The sequence below is a fragment of the Brachypodium distachyon genome, chromosome 1 (assembly GCF_000005505.3).
Source record: "Brachypodium distachyon strain Bd21 chromosome 1, Brachypodium_distachyon_v3.0, whole genome shotgun sequence".
Taxonomy (NCBI): Eukaryota; Viridiplantae; Streptophyta; class Magnoliopsida; order Poales; family Poaceae; genus Brachypodium; species Brachypodium distachyon.
In genome coordinates this window covers 64,485,343-64,503,933 of record NC_016131.3, presented here as the reverse complement: position 1 = coordinate 64,503,933, position 18,591 = coordinate 64,485,343, and the positions used below count along the sequence as shown (strand labels likewise).

General features: G+C 44.6%; 1 protein-coding gene and 2 long non-coding RNA genes across 3 annotated transcripts; 1 reads left to right on the top strand and 2 right to left on the bottom strand.

Annotated features, from left to right (window-relative positions):
• Positions 1-139: 139 nt before the first annotated feature.
• LOC100824017 (mitochondrial import inner membrane translocase subunit TIM22-4) lies at positions 140-5,554 on the bottom strand. The gene is made up of 4 exons (XM_003558085.4): positions 5,122-5,554; positions 1,690-1,880; positions 1,521-1,593; positions 140-624 (listed from the first exon to the last, which is right to left on the bottom strand). The coding sequence occupies exons 1-4, from the start codon at positions 5,282-5,284 to the stop codon at positions 539-541; spliced, it is 513 nt and encodes a 170-aa protein (XP_003558133.1). The 5' UTR covers positions 5,285-5,554; the 3' UTR covers positions 140-538.
• A 3,307-nt stretch (positions 5,555-8,861) lies between these two features.
• LOC104581797 lies at positions 8,862-10,067 on the top strand. The gene is made up of 2 exons (XR_729956.1): positions 8,862-9,544; positions 9,625-10,067. It is a non-coding gene; the product is annotated as an uncharacterized LOC104581797 (long non-coding RNA).
• On the bottom strand, positions 10,057-10,668 carry LOC104581798. Its single transcript, XR_729957.3, has 2 exons — positions 10,544-10,668; positions 10,057-10,256 (listed from the first exon to the last, which is right to left on the bottom strand). It is a non-coding gene; the product is annotated as an uncharacterized LOC104581798 (long non-coding RNA).
• Between the last annotated feature and the right edge of the window lie 7,923 nt (positions 10,669-18,591).

Here is an 18,591-nt window from a genome sequence, read left to right as displayed (position 1 = left end):
GCATACATCAACCGATTCGCAACAAAAAATTCTAGTCCCATTTAACAACGGATACCCGCTGCAGATGCAAGTCATGGATATGATGAGATACAGCAATGAAAGATACAGTATAAGAAACCTCCCTGCTACTGCAAAGTGCAAACACAGCTGAAACAGTTATTTGAATCTCCAACTATATATTTTCACCCTGTTGTCACGAACATCTTATCATCTTGGCGTTTGGCAGAGCAAAAGCGCACCCACCCACGTGCTCAGCGATTGCATCAGTAAAAATGCCTACTTGAGCAAGGAATGACGATGATATAACTTCAAATTGGCTACAGACCGCGAGAACAGTAAAGCTACTACTCATTGCTAGTTTGCTACGGATAGTCCGAGGATATATAACTTAGGTTATCTCTGGAGACATGTCAACAGCTGAATGTTGTGAAATAACGAAATGTTCTTCAGATAATGCTGAATCGTGCTCGTGCTTTGCTAAAAAAAAGCTTCACTTGAATTGCTAACATATAGAGGATGCAATGTTTCCATCGTTCATTCAGGTATGGCGATCAAAGAACTTCTCTATCAGCACTGAGAAGGCAGCAAAACCCGCGCACCCAACGCATGCAGCTTGAGGGCCACCTGCAAAAATACCAATTCCCTTAGAGAAGAAATTTCAAATTTACTGCACAACAAAGTTCTTATAATGTAACTACTCGTACTAGATGAGCAGAATCAATAGTATCAAATAATTGATCCAAAAGAAATAATCACAACTTTAAATAAGCAGTTCTGGCAAAAATAAAAACTTAAGCTAAGCAGTGAAACATCAAAGGATAAAACAAGGTAAGTGATCGAAACACTATAAAAGGCATAAATCATAGGTATCCCCCAACTCCCAGAACCCAGATTGACCAGAAAAGCAAGTTGTACAGGTTATGAAGAGCATCGGTTACACAATCTGCATTCCCAAAACAAAAATGATAGTGTGGCACACCCAAATGATGAACACAGTTGCTCTTGTCCTAGGTTCTTAAACTGCCCTAGGATAGCCAAAGTAGTTCTACCATGGGCTTAGGGCCTGTTTGGATTAGCGCCAATGCATGCGCTGCCAATATCAGGTGCGCCAACGCTCTGAGGGCCACTGTTTGGTTCAAAGGCTGTATATTGGCGAGCCCACACAACATCCCAGCAAATCCGCCCGCGGTAGTTGATTTTTGCGCCCACGCGCGGGCGAGATGGAGGTGGCAAAATCTTCCGCCAAATCGTGGGCGAGCCAATGCTTTGGCGTGTTGGGTTCGGGTAGAATCCAAACAGCCTCTTACAACCCTAGGATAGCCAAACTAGTTCTACCATGGGGCTTACACCCTTTCCTACATCCAATAAGAAATGTGGAAGACGCCCATCCACAGATCCACCTCATTCCATCCTAAACATCTCCAATCCATGTAGCCTGTGATTTTCTTTTGGGAGCTTAAGTTCATCCTTTGTAAAAACTATGTTGGATCTAATTCAAAAGTTACTGCAAAATAACTTACCCTTTACAGCTAAAGCCCCTCCTGTGACACAGCCAGCTACTGCTGTATTGGTAGTGTCATGCTTCGCCCGTGCCTGCCAAGACATGACAGTTCATAGTCCAAATAAGTAGAACATTTCAAGAAACACTCATGAAGATAAATAAACATAAAAATCAGACACTGTATCTACCTTCTCTACGACGCATTCAGCTGCAGAGAAAATCACACCCATGACTGCAAAGGTTTTGGCATTGCTCATACTTCTCCTACCCATCTGCTTTGCCGTGTAGACGATTTGTTGTCTTGCTGTCATCTCCTCTGCCATTATTGGATTGTCCAAAGCTCCAAAAAATAATCCCATAAGCACACCAAGACCACCCCCTATTGGATGAAAACAAATGCATAATTAATAATAGTTATCCATAGAATGAAGCATTACACACTTGTAAGTTGTAACTAGAACCAATGTGGGATAAGCCAACAGCTGATACTCCAGAGAACCGAGCCCAGCTCGGATGGCTTGCGCTGCGGTGATGCAGCCAGCCCGCGCAGGATCGATCCCCAGTTGGGGCGGTCCGTGCGTGTCTCACCGGGAATTTATTCCCTTCTGGTCTTCCTCTACCACGCATTGCTCCTTAGTGGTAATGCAATGTACCCGTTGCCGACAAAGTCTACTGACTTTGGGAATCTAGTATGCGTGTAGTAAGTTGTAAGTCTGCCTTGCGCACTAGGGGTAGGGTGTGTGACTGTGGTGTGCGTGTGGCATGTGTTAGTGCGTAAGTTCAGATACTACAGCTGTACTGTAAGAGAGGCCTCAAAAAAAAACAGCTGATACTCCAGGCTGTTTAGCATAACTCCAACTCCAACTCCAAAGGAAGTATGATTAGGCAAGCATAAAAGCACTAGTTAACGCAACTTCTAACTTAGGCTGGGGTATCCAGACACCAAATGGCTGTTGTTAGAGGGTATCAAAAGCTAAACTAAAGGAAATACTAATACTTTGCCTATATAGAATAGAGTAAATCGTGTTGCTAGCACTGATTCTGTCCTCTAAGTTGTTTGGAGAAATCATGCTTTATGCATGAACAGACAAATTATTACATAATGCAAAATAAGAGAGTACATATTTTCACATTACAGACCTTGGTCACATTGTACATAGAATGGCAGTCAAGGAGCTGTTGGAAAGCTACACATTGCACAAGTGGGACATTATCATTCTAAAGAAAAGGACTATGGCATGTGCTCATTCACAATAACAAACTATACAGGGAAAGAGAAGATATGGTAGGCAGGACCAGATTATCAGATCCAACTTTAATTTATTATGTTGAAAGTTCAAACATAGAGCATGCAATGAATGGACCAGAACAAACCAAACCCTAGCTCGATGATTTTATTAGAAAGAAAAATAAATAGGCTACTTGAAACTTTGTTGAGCCACTCTGAAACAAATTTTAGTAAATTTTGACCTTGCTATTTCCTGCACTTCTAGCAACGCTGATGTAAAAGGATGTGGACAGTGCAACAGGAACCTTTGTAATACTCTGTCAAAACTTCTCAGGTTGCTCATACCTTTGTTGAACCACTTTCTGAATCCTTGACCATGTGACTTAACTCAGATGCCTTAACTCGGTACTGGAATCTCATTGAGTTTATTCCATGACCTCAACTTGATGAAAAACTAGCAGGGTGACCCATGCATTTGCGTGGCTAGATTTCGTCTAAATTGTTATTTTAGATTATTTCTCCATAGTTATAACAGTTATTTTTCAGATCAATATGCTGCTTGTATAAATTTATAAATGGTACTAGTACAAAAAATCTATGTCGAGCTAACAATGCTATGCATTTGCCTTGAACGTCTAAAAAGATATGATTCAATTCTTTGAACGTTAGTTTACTGCTGCTTGTCCATTTAACACTTTCGCCCGCCTCCATACTCTAGTCATCTTGAACTCCATCAGCAACAACTAGTTCATATAAAGAAGACGCACATCACAAGTGAGAGCCGGACATTGGATATGCGAGTAGCCTACTACTTGGAGTTGGGCTTAATACTTAGTTAGCACATAGTACATTGACTAATGCATGTAGAGCAGGGCCGTGTAGTGGCAGGAGCGACCCGTTCGACGGTTCAGGGCCTCCAATTTTTGGGGGCCTCCAAATATTATCTTAATACTAATTTGCTATCCTTAACAGCAGAAAAAAAGGAAACAAAAGCCTATTTACAGAAAAAGGAAAATGGCTCATAAGGAGAAAGGCAAAGAACAAAAGCCTGCTTCTTTTACATGTATGATTCTCAGCCGCACGACGAATCGTCTGCCGATCTCCAATCTCCATCAATCAATCACAGGGCCTAAATAGTCTATCAGCAGGCGCGCAGCCACCAGACACGCAGGGCTTATCGACAGATCTCCATGATTCCTTCTGTCGTTGCCTCGGCAGTCGTCTTCCGTTCATCCACGGTTATCGGCCAATTGAGAAATTTACAATCCACACCGCAGCAACCCAAGGTACTTCCATGTTCATGAGTTCATCACGCAATCACAATTCATTTTTCCTAAGTACTATAAGAAATACCGTATGTTGAAATCATATAATTAAGTAGGTTATACTTTTGGTTATGCAACAATTTTCAATTTTAGGGCCCCATTTTGCATTTCACTCCAGGGCATCGAATTCCTACATACGGTCCTGATGTAGAATTCTGGATGGATTGGATTGTGTCCTGCCGACGCATGACTGCACGAGCAGGAGGATGTGCATGCCTATGCTTGAGCAGCAGTCCACTGTTTCCTTAGTTACGTGCATCCGGAAATGGTGACTGAAACATATTCTAGATATATGAAGTTTTAAATCTGGACCGTCAAACTTTAAGAATACCGAAGGATATAATTTAGCCTATGTGGACGAATCTGGTGGCTTCTTGTCCTCTTGTTTTAATTAGAGCTATATAATAGAATAGATCACTACAAAAAACTTACACCCAAACTCGGTTTGCTTGAAACAAAAGGAACCTCCATTATATCAGATGCCATTGCACATGAAGAAAGGTTTGTCAAGAGGGGAGCATAAAGATTATCTTTCATCACCTCCAAATATTTATCATCAACCAGGGTAACAGTTCTATAACAATGAAGCCCAGTGCATCAGAAGTTCAAAACAAAAGAGAACAACCAAATGAACGTATTTACATATATAAAGTTCATTTTCAGAAGAAAAATAAACAAGTCAAGTTCTTGCAGAACTAGCGTCTTTCTGTTTCTAACTCTTCAAACAGACAGGTAAAAACCTAACCATCTACAGATGAACAGCTCCCTCCATGTCACAGAACCAAAATCCAGACCGAGCCTCTCAAACAAAATCCAAACAGCAATGACGTGATAATTGAACTAGATCATGGCAACCTAAATTCGTTTAAACAAAAACCTGAATTTGAGGCTTGGGCTTCAGCTACTCTAAGTTCATGTGATTCAAATCCTAAATGCACCACAGAACAACTACTCTATTTTGTCCCCAGAGCAAGTTTTCAACACGACAACCGTAGCTATCGCAGACAAGCTACCAACTAGGTTAATTAAAGATAAGAGATTGAGTTGCAGCTCATCAGTAACTTTACCCATGACACCACTGACGACGCTCCGAACGGCGCAGTTGTTCCAGATGTCCTGCCCATTGATCTCCTCCGCCGTCGGCATCCGGATCGGTTCCACCACAGCTGACTGGCTCGCCGCATCGGTACCCGCCCCGGCAGCCGCCGCTGATGACTCCGGGGAAGCCATCTCCCAGTCTGATCGGAAAAAAACAATGGGACAGAGAGGGAGCTAGCTGCGGGCACGTGGCCCGCGGAAGTTTCTAGACAGATGGAGATGCAACGGGGTGGAGAGGGAGACGAGCCGGCAGTGCCTCCCGGCGTCTGCTTCTCTTCGCTTTCTTTCCTCCCCTCCAAGGAAAGAGGCGGCTGTAGGAGAATGGGGATTCCTGCCCTGCAAGGAAAGAGTGAAAGAGAGGCGGCTGTAGCCTGCAGGAGAAGGGGGATTGCTTTGCGTACGATGAATTCTGTCCGATGTGTGTACGATCCTCCGTCGTATTGGCCACCCTCTTGCTGGCCCGTGCCAAGGCCCAGCCCACATCATTCAGCATCATCGGTATGGTTTTGAGTCGAGGTCATACTTCGGTTTGGTTGCAACTGGTGTTGCACTAGGGCTTCTGCTCAGTTAGGATTTAAGAGCCCAGGATGAAGTAATTAATTACAGGGCCAAATACAACACGGGAAGAAATAAGATCTACTCCTAGTCATTAAGTGTTTTTCTATTACATGTATCTAAACGATTTTTATGCATAGATACATTATATTTGAAAAAATTTGTGTCACTTAATATGGGACAGACGGAGTAGATCGGTTCCTGCGATGGCACGAATAGGTACGTGGTAACGTTGCAGTGACGAAGGGTGTCTTCGCACGTACATAATCGTATGGAGATCAGCGATCTTGCGGAAGCTAATAAATACGCCCCCGATCCATTGTTGTCGAAATATTACATGTATCCAGACGTTTTTTAATAATAGATACATCCATATTTGGAGTAATAATCACTCCTTGGCCCCTTGGGTCGACCGATATTGTTTTCTATCGACGCTACTCATGTTGCTCGGTATCGAGTATAAATCAATGCTGGCCATTAGATGCACATGAATGGATAGCACACGTAGGTGCCGTAAAGGCCTTGTTTGCCACTAGTGTTTTTTAGTGTTTTTAGAGTATTATTCACTCCAAATTGAAAACACTAGAAACTTCAAATGATTATTTGATAGGAAAAGATTAGAGAGGATCATCCCTAATTTTTTTCAAACAAAGCACCTCATTTTCCATCAATTTAAAACATTTCTCGTATTAGTGTTTGTGGAGTTCTCCGGTGCTTGAATTTTTTTTACAACCGTCCGTGTTTTCAAATCTAACGGCTGCAAATGGACACATGAATGCCCAGCGGTCAAGGTGAGGTACCAAGTCAGGAGGGTTAAAAGGTAATCTCACGCCCACCCAAAAAAACCACTCGCTTAGCCGCAGCAATGGCGCAAAGCGGCCGGCCGGCCGGCTTCCACCTGCGAATCCCGTGGTACTTGCCGTTGCTCCACAGATCAGCTTGCAATCCAGGAACTTGCGGTTGAAGGCTGCCCGGTGCGTCTGCTCCTCGCGCAAACTACGGCGGTACATGGCACCAGCGAGGAGGAGGGGCCGAGGGGTGACAGCAGCTTCCACTGCCATGGCCGCCTCTGTCGAAAAATTAAGCAATTTCAAGAATAACAAATTAATGATTAATTTCATAATATAAATCATGACGACAGTAGCAACTAGCATATGCATCTCGAATATACTAGAGGTATTCAACAGCACAATCAACAATAGTATAATCTCGTAGATCAAAACTAAACAGTAGATCAAATTACGGTGTACGTACCGTTGCGGTGGAGAGGAAGCCGTTGCTGTTGCGTTCGCCTGACGAAGTTGTTGACGAACAAGACGGCGGCGCGTCGCGCACCCGCCGGTTCGAGGAGGTAGACAACCCGTTGTTGCAGGGAAGCGAGCAGTCACGCAGAGCGCTTCCCAAAAACCTTATTCGCTCTCTCCCGTACAGGATCGCAAAGTCGAAAGATTCTGGAGACCTGCTCTCCCGATCGGTGGTGCACGCCGGCGCTCGGGATGGAGTAGACTAACTCGGTTGTGTTATGTGTCGATCGAAGGGACGGAGCGGCACGGCATGATCCACGAAACGTGGCGTGCGCGCGTCGTGACAAGGCGAGCGGAGGAGGAGGAGGAGCGCGCGTGGGGATTTCCTTTGCTCACTTGCTCAATAGGTGAGAAGCAACATCCTTTATATGTTGGTCTCACTCACTCTAAACTAGCAAGGTGGGATTATTTCCATTCCTACCCCCCTCATTCCACTTCATGAATGGGATTTTGAGATTTTCAGAATTTATTAAAATTTGGGCTTGGGCTTATCAGGCCCACCAAATTCTAACAGCATCCCTGCCTACCACGACAGTCGCCGGTGGCTGTGACAACGCATAGACGTCGAGGTAGGTCGACAGCAGCAGCCAGCGAACGTGCAGCGGCAGCAAACGCCACTGTCAGAATGCCGCCGATGTTGGGTATGGATCTTGGTGGGACAGGGAGATGACCACCGGCAGCCAAGAATTCTGAGCTCCGTAGGGGAGGTGCTACCCCTTGTCGAGGAGTCGGAGTTGGGTGGCTTCCATCGGCGGCGAGCGAGACGGACGCGAGGGAGATGGCTGGCATGGTGGAAGGAATTAATGGCGGCGGCGGCGTCTCCTACCCCCTACGGAAGGATGGGATTCGAGGATAAGGTGGTTGCCTCGTTTGGATCTACAGGAGGATGGTTGGGCTAAAACGTGAAAAAGTCGTGATACCCTTTTCTTGATCAACCGTGAATAGCAGGGAGGTATTGGTACCTCGTGGTACTGTAGAAACACTCACAGTGTGTTGAAGTGGAAGGGGTTTTATGAGAGTATTGGGTGAACACCCACTCTCTTCAAATATCAAGACACTTGTGGCTAAAAAATAGATTAGTGGCAAACAATGTTTAAAAAAGCCTTTCGAGAATAGAAGAAGTACATAAAATCTGGTTTTCTAGCGGAATGGTGTCTTTTTTTTTTACCACTAGCAATTGTATGGAAGTATGATTATATATACTGTAGATGTGAAAGTTTTTGGTAAACGAATGGTTCGGCCTAACGGCGCGTGAAGCCTGACCGCGTGAGCCGCGTGACTCGTCAAACTTGCATAGAGCGAACGGGCGACACCTTTCCACTCATTTCCCACTCACGTGGTGAGAGCCTGAGGTCCTTTCTAATTCCAGCTAAAAAACATCCCCCTCTCATCTTGAAAAGAGTAGAAGGCCAATTCCTGTCTGCGACCTCTTCTTTGGTTTTCTCTTCTCCCTCCCATCTTTATCTCTTGGCACTTGGTTTCTTCTTGGTTCACTTTACCCTAGAGCTAGCTTCGTAGCAGTATCTCCTTCTCCTGGGGTTTCATTATCTGAGGTCTTCCCTCGATTGGTCACATACGGGGTTGGTACTGCCGGCTGGCGAGCGTCGTCCCCTTCTACCCGCGCGCGTGAGATCTACTACTATACTTCATTTCCTTATGAATTTATTGCGATCTCTTCTTGGTGTGTTGGTTGTTTTCTCTTCTCGTTCTTATTTTTATCTCTCCGCACTTGGTTTCTTGCTTTACTTTACTAGGAAAACTAGCTTCGTAGCAGACATCTCCTTCCCCTTTCTTTAAAGGGTTTCATCATTTGAGGTCTGCCCTCGATTGGTCACCTACGGGCGTGGTTCACTTTACCCTAGAGCTAGCTTCGTAGCAGTATCTCCTTCTCCTGGGGTTTCATTATCTGAGGTCTTCCCTCGATTGGTCACATACGGGGTTGGTACTGCCGGCTGGCGAGCGTCGTCCCCTTCTACCTGCGCTCCTGAGATCTACTATCACTTCACTTTCTTATGAATTTTTTAGCCTCTTTATGATGCTATTTTTGAGCCTCTTTATGATGCTTGACTTCAAGTAGTTAGGTGTTTTTTGTGTGTAGCGTGCACGCTCGTGGGGTATGAAGGGATCGATCTGGTTTTATTCTTGATAATGTTTTTTGAATGATCGAGCATACACTTTTTCTTTTGTCCGTTGCACGTAGGATTGCGTTTGGGTGGACCAGATTTGCCTATTAATTAGGTTTACTAGATCTGAAATTGCTCTAGCTTCTAGATCGATGGCTCTAATTTTTCGATTAAACTGCCCAGCAGGGAACACGATGGGCAAGAAAAAGAAAAATTTAGAAATGGATCTGGTGTACATGAGATGTTTGGCAGCAGGAGAAAAGCGCAAGTGTAAACCTATAGTGCACCATATAGATTGGAATTATCATCCGCAGAAATGCGACGGAGCCAAGAATGTCCTTGCTTGTGCAACCTCCCAAGGAACCAGGATCTGGCGTATCAACACAAATGCCTTTAAGTGCACTTTGCTGGTAAGGGCCTTTCGTTTTTAACCATGTGGTGGATTACCTTATAAATATTGATCTAACTGTCGTGGAACTCTGAATAACAGTACAACAGGGCAACTCCAGAGGGACGGCAATCCCTCGTGTGCAAATGAAACCCCCACGACGGAGCAGTAATTGCAACGGGAGGAGACCCTCTCGCAGCCAGTGAAGGCAGAAAACGCCACCATTACCAGGACCGGCGGCATCATCCGGCTGCTGAGATACAAGAGAGGAGACAATGATGGCCACTTCGAAGACATCAAAAGCTTCATGCTTTGTTTGGATGTAGGTATTCAGGTGTGGAATTGAATTGGGTTAGGAATGCCAAATCTGTGTGGTATTGGAATTGGCCTCCAATGCCAAAGCAACTGTTTGGATGTGCATGGTATTAGCTATTGGAATCAGAAGGTAGCAACCAATTCCAAATCATGTTTGGATGTACAATGTGTGGAATTGGCTACTTTGTTGAGTTTGGAGAATATACAATTGTTTATATATAGAGAAAAAATTGTGTGTATATGTATTACTTCTTCACGTATAACAACATACAAAATATTAGCATCCAATTTTGCAACCGAAATATAAAGTCATTTAGCCAAGAAACATTATGATTCTCCGAGGAATTTTGCAACTGAAACACATCAGGCCATAACAAGAACAAAATCAGCCTCCCGTGCTACCAGTACTCCAAGAAATTCTGCAATTGAAACACATCAAGTCATTTGACAGCCCTCAAAAAAGATGATTTTGATTGCTAGAAGGAAATGGTTGGAAGTGGAAGTGGAGGACCAGGAAGAGGCCGGCTTGGGGAGATGCGGAGGTGGCCAACCTCGACCTCCTAGTCGGCCGCCGCCGTTCTGCTCGGATCTAGGGTTAGAGGAGGCTGTTGGAGGGGAGAGACAACTGAGGGAGAAGAAAGCCTCAGAGGAGGAGGAGGACGGGGAGAAGGAGGGTTAGGGAGGAGGAAGGCGAGGAGTGGCCTACCTGTGCCGCCGCCGCGAAGGCGAGTTGGTGCGCCGGGCGTTTTCATCGATCTCGTCCCGAGCTCGCTCGCTCGCTTCTGTTCGGAAGAACGAACCGGTACGCGGAGGCCCAATTCCAGGGAAAACCGAGCGCTACCCCTCGGTATTGCAGGAGAGCAAGTGGACGCAGGCGGCTGTGGGCTCGGAATTGGGTTTGATTTCCAGGCCCGAATGCCAAAGACATCCGAACAATGGAATTCGGGCCTCCGAATGCCATATGGGCAATTCCCAGCCCAAATTCATACATCCAAACACACTATCAAGGTAATTGGCCCTAGCTTCCAGGTCCTGGCCCTCCTCTCTTCTGCGGCTCCTGCCCCTTCCCCTCTTGTGCGGCTCCCTCTTAGGGCATGTACAATGGGGTGAGGTCAGTTTTCTCTTAACGATGTCACATAGGATAAAATTTGATGTGAAAGAGAGAGAAACGAAGAAAAGGTACAAGCCTTCTCTTAATTAAGAGATGATCTCTTCACAAGAATGATAAGGCAAAGATAAAGCAAATTTACTATTGTACTAGATTTCACCTTTTCTTAGCATTCATTTAGTTAATTTTATTCATCTAAACATTAATTCTAAGATAGAACACTAAGAGATAACCCATTATACAACATGTTTTGTTGTCTTTTCTAATTGACGTGGAATGCCTAAGATAAGACAGTCTTATCAACCATTGTACACGCCCTTAGCTTCCAGATCCTGCCCCTTCCCCTCTTCTGCGGCTCCTCCTTAGCTTCCAGGTCCCTCCCCTCCCCCTCATCTGCGGCTTGCCGCCAACGAGTACGAAAGCACTTCTCCAAATCCTCTGTTCCTATTTCATGCTCGCTCTCTCTCTTATGCGACGATTAAACCCTAATGTAGCTACGGAAGGGACTAATCTTCCAATCCAAGCAAGTGGCGCAGCAAGATCTAGCGAAGCATGAGGAGACGCCGGAACTTGCCCAGATATATCATGTTGTAATTTTGATTCTGTGATGTTTTATACAGGTTGGGAATGGGGAAGACGTTTCTCAGCTCAGCTGGGCTCCAGATGGCAAATACCTTTTGGCCACGGTCAATTTTCGAGAAAAGCTTCCCGCAAAACTCCACATCATAAATTTTGAGTCAAGAAGAAGGATTGCGTGTTCTCAAGTGATTGAACACCCAGTACCAAACACAGGAGAAACCATTATCACAGCCAAATTTGCAGATACCGCAGACAGCTCCACACCCTCTTTTAGCTCCTTTATATCAGTGGCTGGAAGCAATATCTGGATCTGTATTTAATTTAATTTTGAGTATAACACTTGCAGTTTCTTAATCTTGATTATACCTTTGTGTTTTTTCAGGTCTGGTCTCTGGACAAAAGAACTTTCACATGGAACATCTCTTATGTCCTGTGAGTTAACATTTCTGTTAGTCCATTGCTTGTTTATTTTAGTTTACTCGGAGAACGAACCTTGCGATTGTGACGAGTGTTTGAACCCCAACTGCTATCAAGGCAAGTTCACTTTGATCATTATCCTATTATTGTTGTTTTTAAATACCTATGCATTAGTGTTGCTTATTAGAATGCATTGATAGGATTATTACTCGTACTTATGCTAGCTATGAATTGTCCTATTAGCGATAGAAATTCCTTTGCCATGAATCCTCCACCAATAGCCACCGTGAATAGTTGTTGCTTAGCCAAGCTATGTTAGTATACGTGGGAGGGAATCTCAATCACTGTGAAACTGATAATGTGAAACAATTTTAGAAACTTGGCAAAACAACTTTAACGAACCATCCTGAGTGGACGGCTTTGAGGATTTGAGATGTTATGCGACGTCGGGTCCATTTCTATGGGTCCCTCTGAGTCGTCTCCTCGTGGATTCGGGGAGGGATCGTCCATCGACGTCTCCCCGTGGATTCAGGGAGCGCCTGCGTCGCAAATGTGGAATGCCACCCGGGGTAACCAGAGACTGGACTAGTTTCCTGTTTAGAAGCTTCCAGTACAACCACATGGTAATATGGGCTCTGCCGGGATGGATGTAAGAAATATGAACCCGGATCCGAGGATGACATCGGTATGTAGCTGTGTAGGTGGGAGCGCGTCCCTCAGGTGATCTGGGGGGATTATGTTCTGAAAATTCCTGTAATCGATGCCGTTGCTACTCTACCCTGAGGACAACAAGGGATCAACACGTCGGTTTCTTGTGGGTAAAGTGTACCACCTCTCGAGAGTGTCAAACTAAGTACTTAGCTGTGTCCACTGTTACGGACAATTATGAGCAACTAGATTTGAGGGCTGTAAGGAAGGTCTCACTCATTCTAATTTCTAAATAAAATGAATGGTTTGAACTTGGGTTAGGAGCATTGATGTGTCTACTCAATGTCCTTAGTTTAATAGGAGCATCGGTGTTTCTACCCGGTGTCCAATAGTTAACAATATTGTAATATTCAATTGTGATAAGGTAAATTATGTTCTGCTACCACGCCAAAAAGCCTGAATCCCACCTTGCCATATACTGCATGTACAATGTTAGGTTTGTTATAACTTTCAGGTGAACTTGCCAATACATTCAATGTATTGACCACGTAGTGGCTGCAATTAACAATGCAGGTGAATTGGACGAAGAGTGAGGTCCGTCGTTGTTGTTTGGGTCATGTGCTTACATTCCAACATGCTCTCTCCTTGGAGTAGTTGTGGCCCTTATGTTCTACCTTTCCGCTGCCGTTTGTGAAACAATATTTTGTTATCTTAAAACTCTATTTGTTATGCTGACCCAAGGGGTTTTGCAAGGTTGTAAGTACTATTAAATTCTGAATGATGCGTTGTAATAAAGTACTTTGACCTTTGTATCTCGATATTTCATCTTAAAACTATGTGTGCTAGTGAGTCGATCCAGGAACTAGCACGGTAAGCACAGAGATCGAACTCTGTACGGGGGCGGTCGCTTCAATCATGTTTTATTTGCTTTAGGCCCTGTTTGTTTGGACTTCTGATTTCGCTTTTGGTACTTCTAGCGCTCTAAAGAGTTAGAAGCATCAAAAGCTGAAGCAAAAGCCGAAACAAACTGGGCCGTTTTGGTGAGTCCATTCCATGTCTAGTACAATCCATGCATGGCATCATGGTAAAGAGGACGGCTCGATCCGCAGTTGTAGCGAGTGGACCGTTGGTCAAGTGAAGCCAGTAGTTGTGTGACATGCATGTACGAGTCCTAGACTAGTTTGAGTCTGTTGTCGTGCGTGCATGCAGCTGAGAGAGAGGATCTGCATGTTGGAGAGCCGAGAGACTAGCTCTATGTGAGCTGAGTTAGTTGAGGCATATACGTGATATACGTGAAGTGACTTGATCCATCGGAATAGCTGCATGTGTATGTGGTTAGTTTTGCTAGTGCTAAACATGTGCGTGCAGCTAGTGCAGTGTGAAATACGGATCAGCCGGTGTGTGGTTTGACCGTGTGTGCGTGTGTGTTTCTCGATCGATCAAAGGCCGTCGGAAAGATCTTTGCAGGCTGCACAGGCTGGAATATATATAGGCATATATAGATCGAGTTATTGCTTGGGAAATCGAAACGATGAAGGCCAAAGGATGCATTCAGTTTGCATGAGAAGACGAAATGATGAAGGCCAAAGGGCGTGCGGGAGATCATCACATTCAAACGCAACCACATCGCTGACACGTGCTACAAAAACACGAGTCAACGGAATCTTGTTAATGTACAGTAGTTATTTTGTTTATTTAATTAAAAAACGAAGCGTCAAAGGTGGACTTGCCGGACGTGTCAGAGGTGCGAAACTCCCCTGACGCGTTCCTAGTAGAAGTGTCAAAGGAAAATTTGTCAGGCATGTCAGATGGAAGAAAGTCTCATGACACGTTCTATCCGGACGCATCAGAAGTGGTTTATATGGTGACTACACGTTCTGTTTCGGAAGCGTCAGAGAAGTTTCCGAATCTTATAAAGGTTCACGGTATTGCCCCTCGTTGCAGAGACATAGCGTGTTTCAGAAATCGAGCAGAGTACGAGCCTATAGCCATGGCGCTCCCAGCGACCCGCCTCGGGAGTACGCACGTACACCTCTTTATCCAGTCCGTGGCCTCCTCTTCTGGTCCATCGCCTCCGCCTCGGGTCCGTTTCCCAGCCTCGCCCCCACCTATAAATACCATCAAACGGAGGAAGATATGCACTACGAGCTCCTCATATATTTTACCTCCATCCACCTCATCATGGTTCGTCCAGAAGGGTTTGTCTTGAGAGGGTTTGTAGATCCGCTTTGTCCGCCTGCTCCGAATACGGCTGCCCATCGCTATCGTCTCCTCCACGACTCTTGTACTCCGGCTGGCCTTGTCATCGTGCCCCACCAGGCTGGCCTTGACATCATCCCCAGATGGCATGGTAACCATTGCCAATGCAGCATCCCCATCAGGTCATCACCATATGTGTTTGATGTTTCAATTTCTTAGTGTTAGATCTTGTGCAATATGCAATGTATGTTAATTTGGATCTTATATGCAATGCAATGTATATCTGGATCTATGCAATGAAAATCTTTGATCCTGCATTTGATTCAGTGGCTAGTTTTTATGTGCAATAAATGTAATTGTGTTTTTGCAAAACTGGCTTGTGACGACGTGAAGAAAAAGCGTCAGTGGGTGTAATTTTTTTTTTGAAAAAGCGAACGTCCTCCTCTGACGCATCTTAGCAAATCATTTGTCTACGGAGAAACCTCTCTGACGCTTGTGTTGTTAAAACGTCTCATAGGAAACGTGTTCTCTGATGCTTCCCCAATGAACAAGTGCCATAAAAGCAACCTCTACGAGCAAGTACCCGGCTCGCACTTGCTCACCTGTGACACTTGCAGGTAAGAAGCGTCAGAACGTAATACATATCTGTGACGTGTACCGACGTTTCAATAGTGTTTTGATTACTTCTGACACTTGATTAATTAGAGACGCGTCCATTTTGCGTCAGCGTAGAGATTTTCCGACGCGTCAGAAATAACTGATTCTGTAGCAGTGGCTAGTGCTACTGCATGCTACAAGTAATTCCAACTCAGAAAACTCATGAATCAGTGAGGCTAGTGAAGATGATGCGCTGGTGGGCCAAGATTTAGAGAACATCGACGACCGAAGTCCAAAAAAGCAGATGATCATCGCCACTCGCCGCCACCGCGTCACACGTAGACATTACTAGCTAGGTTTTTTTCACAAGGACAAGGGCCAAGGTTTAGAGAACATCGCTGAACGCGGAGGACGCCGGCCAGCGGCCGGCTTTGACGGCCATATGAACAGTGGATCTTTACATCATGGCAGGAGCACGATTGGTATTTGGGTGATTTGCGATATTTCCAAATTAGCATGGCTCACTTAGCGCAGCTGCCTGGGGCCTGCAGGTGTTCTTCTGCAAATGTTCCATCTTGAATCTCTAATCGCTGGCTTGGAATCCGATGGCTGGCGTCGCACGGACAAACGGATACAGCAAGCGGTGTGGATTAACAGGATATGTTGCCTTTAAATCAGGTGTGGCTATATCTCAGTCAACTGATTGTTAAGCAAAAAGCTTTAATCTCAGTCGACGGATCATAATCGTTGGATTAACATATGGATATCATTTCATTCTCCACTTTTCATCGTTCATCCCGAATCTTAAAGCACATATCATATCCAATGGCCGAGGAATCGACTTATCTCTAACTAAAATCAATCAATTTAGATATATCCAAACCATTGAAATTACCACCTGATCCAATTGTAAATGGTTTTTTCAAATATGTAGCAGGTTTTGCTCGAGTCAACTGATGTTTTTTCATTATAGCAAAATCTAAAAAGAGAGAGACAAAAAACTTGTTCTATTAAAATTTCAACTTCATTGGGAGAACGATTAGAAGAAAAATGACATATTTTGTTTGAGGCTCAAATTTTGGATTCAAAAATAAAAGTGTTTTGAAAAATTACATAAAATCATAAATGTTGTCGTGAGCGTACTGTTAAAATTTCAGCGCATTTTGCTAATGTGATCTGACTGGCAGTCAACACTATCAAAACCTGTCATGTATTCTAACCGGTATTGGAGTTAGGGGGTATATTTAAACTCCGTTGTTAGTTCAGTGTTGTAATATGAACTTATCAAAACACCCATGATATAGGTTAGAAAAGTCTCGGGAAGGTTTATTTGACTCGGCAAAGAAGCCAGGCGGGTTTAAAAACGTTTTTTCCTCCTTTATAATGAAAATAGCATGTAATAAGTTTTAAAAAATCCATATCTCTTGTTTCCGAAATCGAAACAAAGCAAATAAAATATGCATTCTGACTAGAAAAATATTCCGAAAAAATTTACGACATTTGTTTTGAAATTTGAACAAGTTAAAATTCAAACCTCGTTAGAATTCAAATTATATTGAAAATCAACAACGAGAATAATTTATCAAAATTACACAAATATTGAACTATTCGACAATCTTGTCTTTTTTCTTTGCTGTCTTCTCTTTCCTCTTATACATTTGGACCTCATCGTGGCTGCTTCTGACGTAGGCCCCGTCTTGTGTGGGTAATTTTGAGTTCTTTCTTGTCTGGATCGTCCGTCTTGCCACCTCTTCTTCTTGCCTTGTCTTGGGATCAGGGAAACCTTCATAGTCTTGTTGTGAAGTTACTTCGTCAACCCCAACTATGCTCTTTTTGCCTCTCCTCACGACTACGTGTTTTTTTGCTGTCGGGTCTTCTATGAAGAAGATTTGTTTACATTTGGAAGCAAACTGTCATGGTTCAAGCAGTGCCGAGATTCTTTTGACGTTCACGTGATGACAGGGAACCTCTTTTGGCAGAATCATTGTTGTGAACCTATGATCTTCGTGCCTGACATTAATTGCGTGCCCATCTGATTTGAAACATGGCGATGGTGGTGAAGGTGTAGTCAAGCTCCCAGATCTTTTCGACCATGCCGTACTACGCTTCGGTTTGGCCTTCGCTGTCGGTCCTCGTCTCAGCAACGAGCACTATACCGTTGTTTTGGTACGTACTCTTACGGTCTTGAGTCTTGGTGTGGTACGTATACCCGTTCATTGCGTACGACTGGTAGGTCACGACGTTGCGGTCGGGTAGCCGTGACAACCTCTGGACGATCTTCTCATATTCATTCGCCACAACGTCCTGGGATACCAAAGATCCTTGAGCCACATGGCGAATGTAGAATTGTGTTTCCGCTGGATCCAATCATCATTCCTGTTAGGGTTGAGGTTTCGAAGTTCTTCGATGTGCATGTCGATGAACGGCTCGACCTCTGACGTGTGTTGCAGCACCATTGCATGCGCTCTTATAAAGTCGTCCATTCTTTGGCGGGCATGCACATCAAGATCCTTCCGGCCAAGCCCACCTTCACCTTCTAGCTTGCCCTTACAAACATATCGCTTCAGCACCCCGTTGTATCGTTCGGGCCCAAACATGTTGTGCAGGAACGATGTCCCTAACAACAAGATCTCATCGGTGATGTGGACCATTAGGTGGACCATAATGTCGAAGAACGTTGGGGGAAAGAACATCACACATTCGCACAATATATGTATCATTGCGTCCCTCAGTTGCAGGCAGTGGTCCACCGTGATTGACTTCTGGCCGATCGTGTCGAAGAAGTCACAGAGCTTCATGATCGTCTCTCTCACCCATGGCTCCATGCAGCCTCTTATTGCAACCGGAAGTAACTGCGTGAGAATCACGTGGTAGTCATGAGACTTCATGCCAACCAGCTTGTGGCTCTTCATGCCAACGAGTTTCTTGATGCTGGACGAGTAGTTCGATGGAACTTTGATGCCATGGAGGCACTCGCACATTCTATGCAGATCGGCTTTGCTCAGACTATAACACGCAGGTTTGCATCGCGTATATATCGTGCGTTCACCATTCTTGTTTTCCTGCGGCGCCTCTTCCTCTATCGGGCACAGTTTTTCCTTATCCCCATCCACTGCAGGTCCTTCCGTGCCTTTGGTCCATCTTCTGACTTGTCCGCGTGGTGCATCATCAAGCCCAAGAGGCTGTCACACATGTTCTTCTCGACA

Coding starts and splice junctions, on each gene's coding strand:
- LOC100824017 (XM_003558085.4), bottom strand. CDS start 5,284: ATGGCTTCCCCGGAGTCATCAGCGGCGGCTGCCGGGGCGGGTACCGAT. Junction 1,594..1,689: donor CTGAATGCGTCGTAGAGAAG/GTAGATACAGTG, acceptor ATGTCTTGGCAG/GCACGGGCGAAGCATGACAC. Junction 625..1,520: donor AGGGGCTTTAGCTGTAAAGG/GTAAGTTATTTT, acceptor GTATTTTTGCAG/GTGGCCCTCAAGCTGCATGC.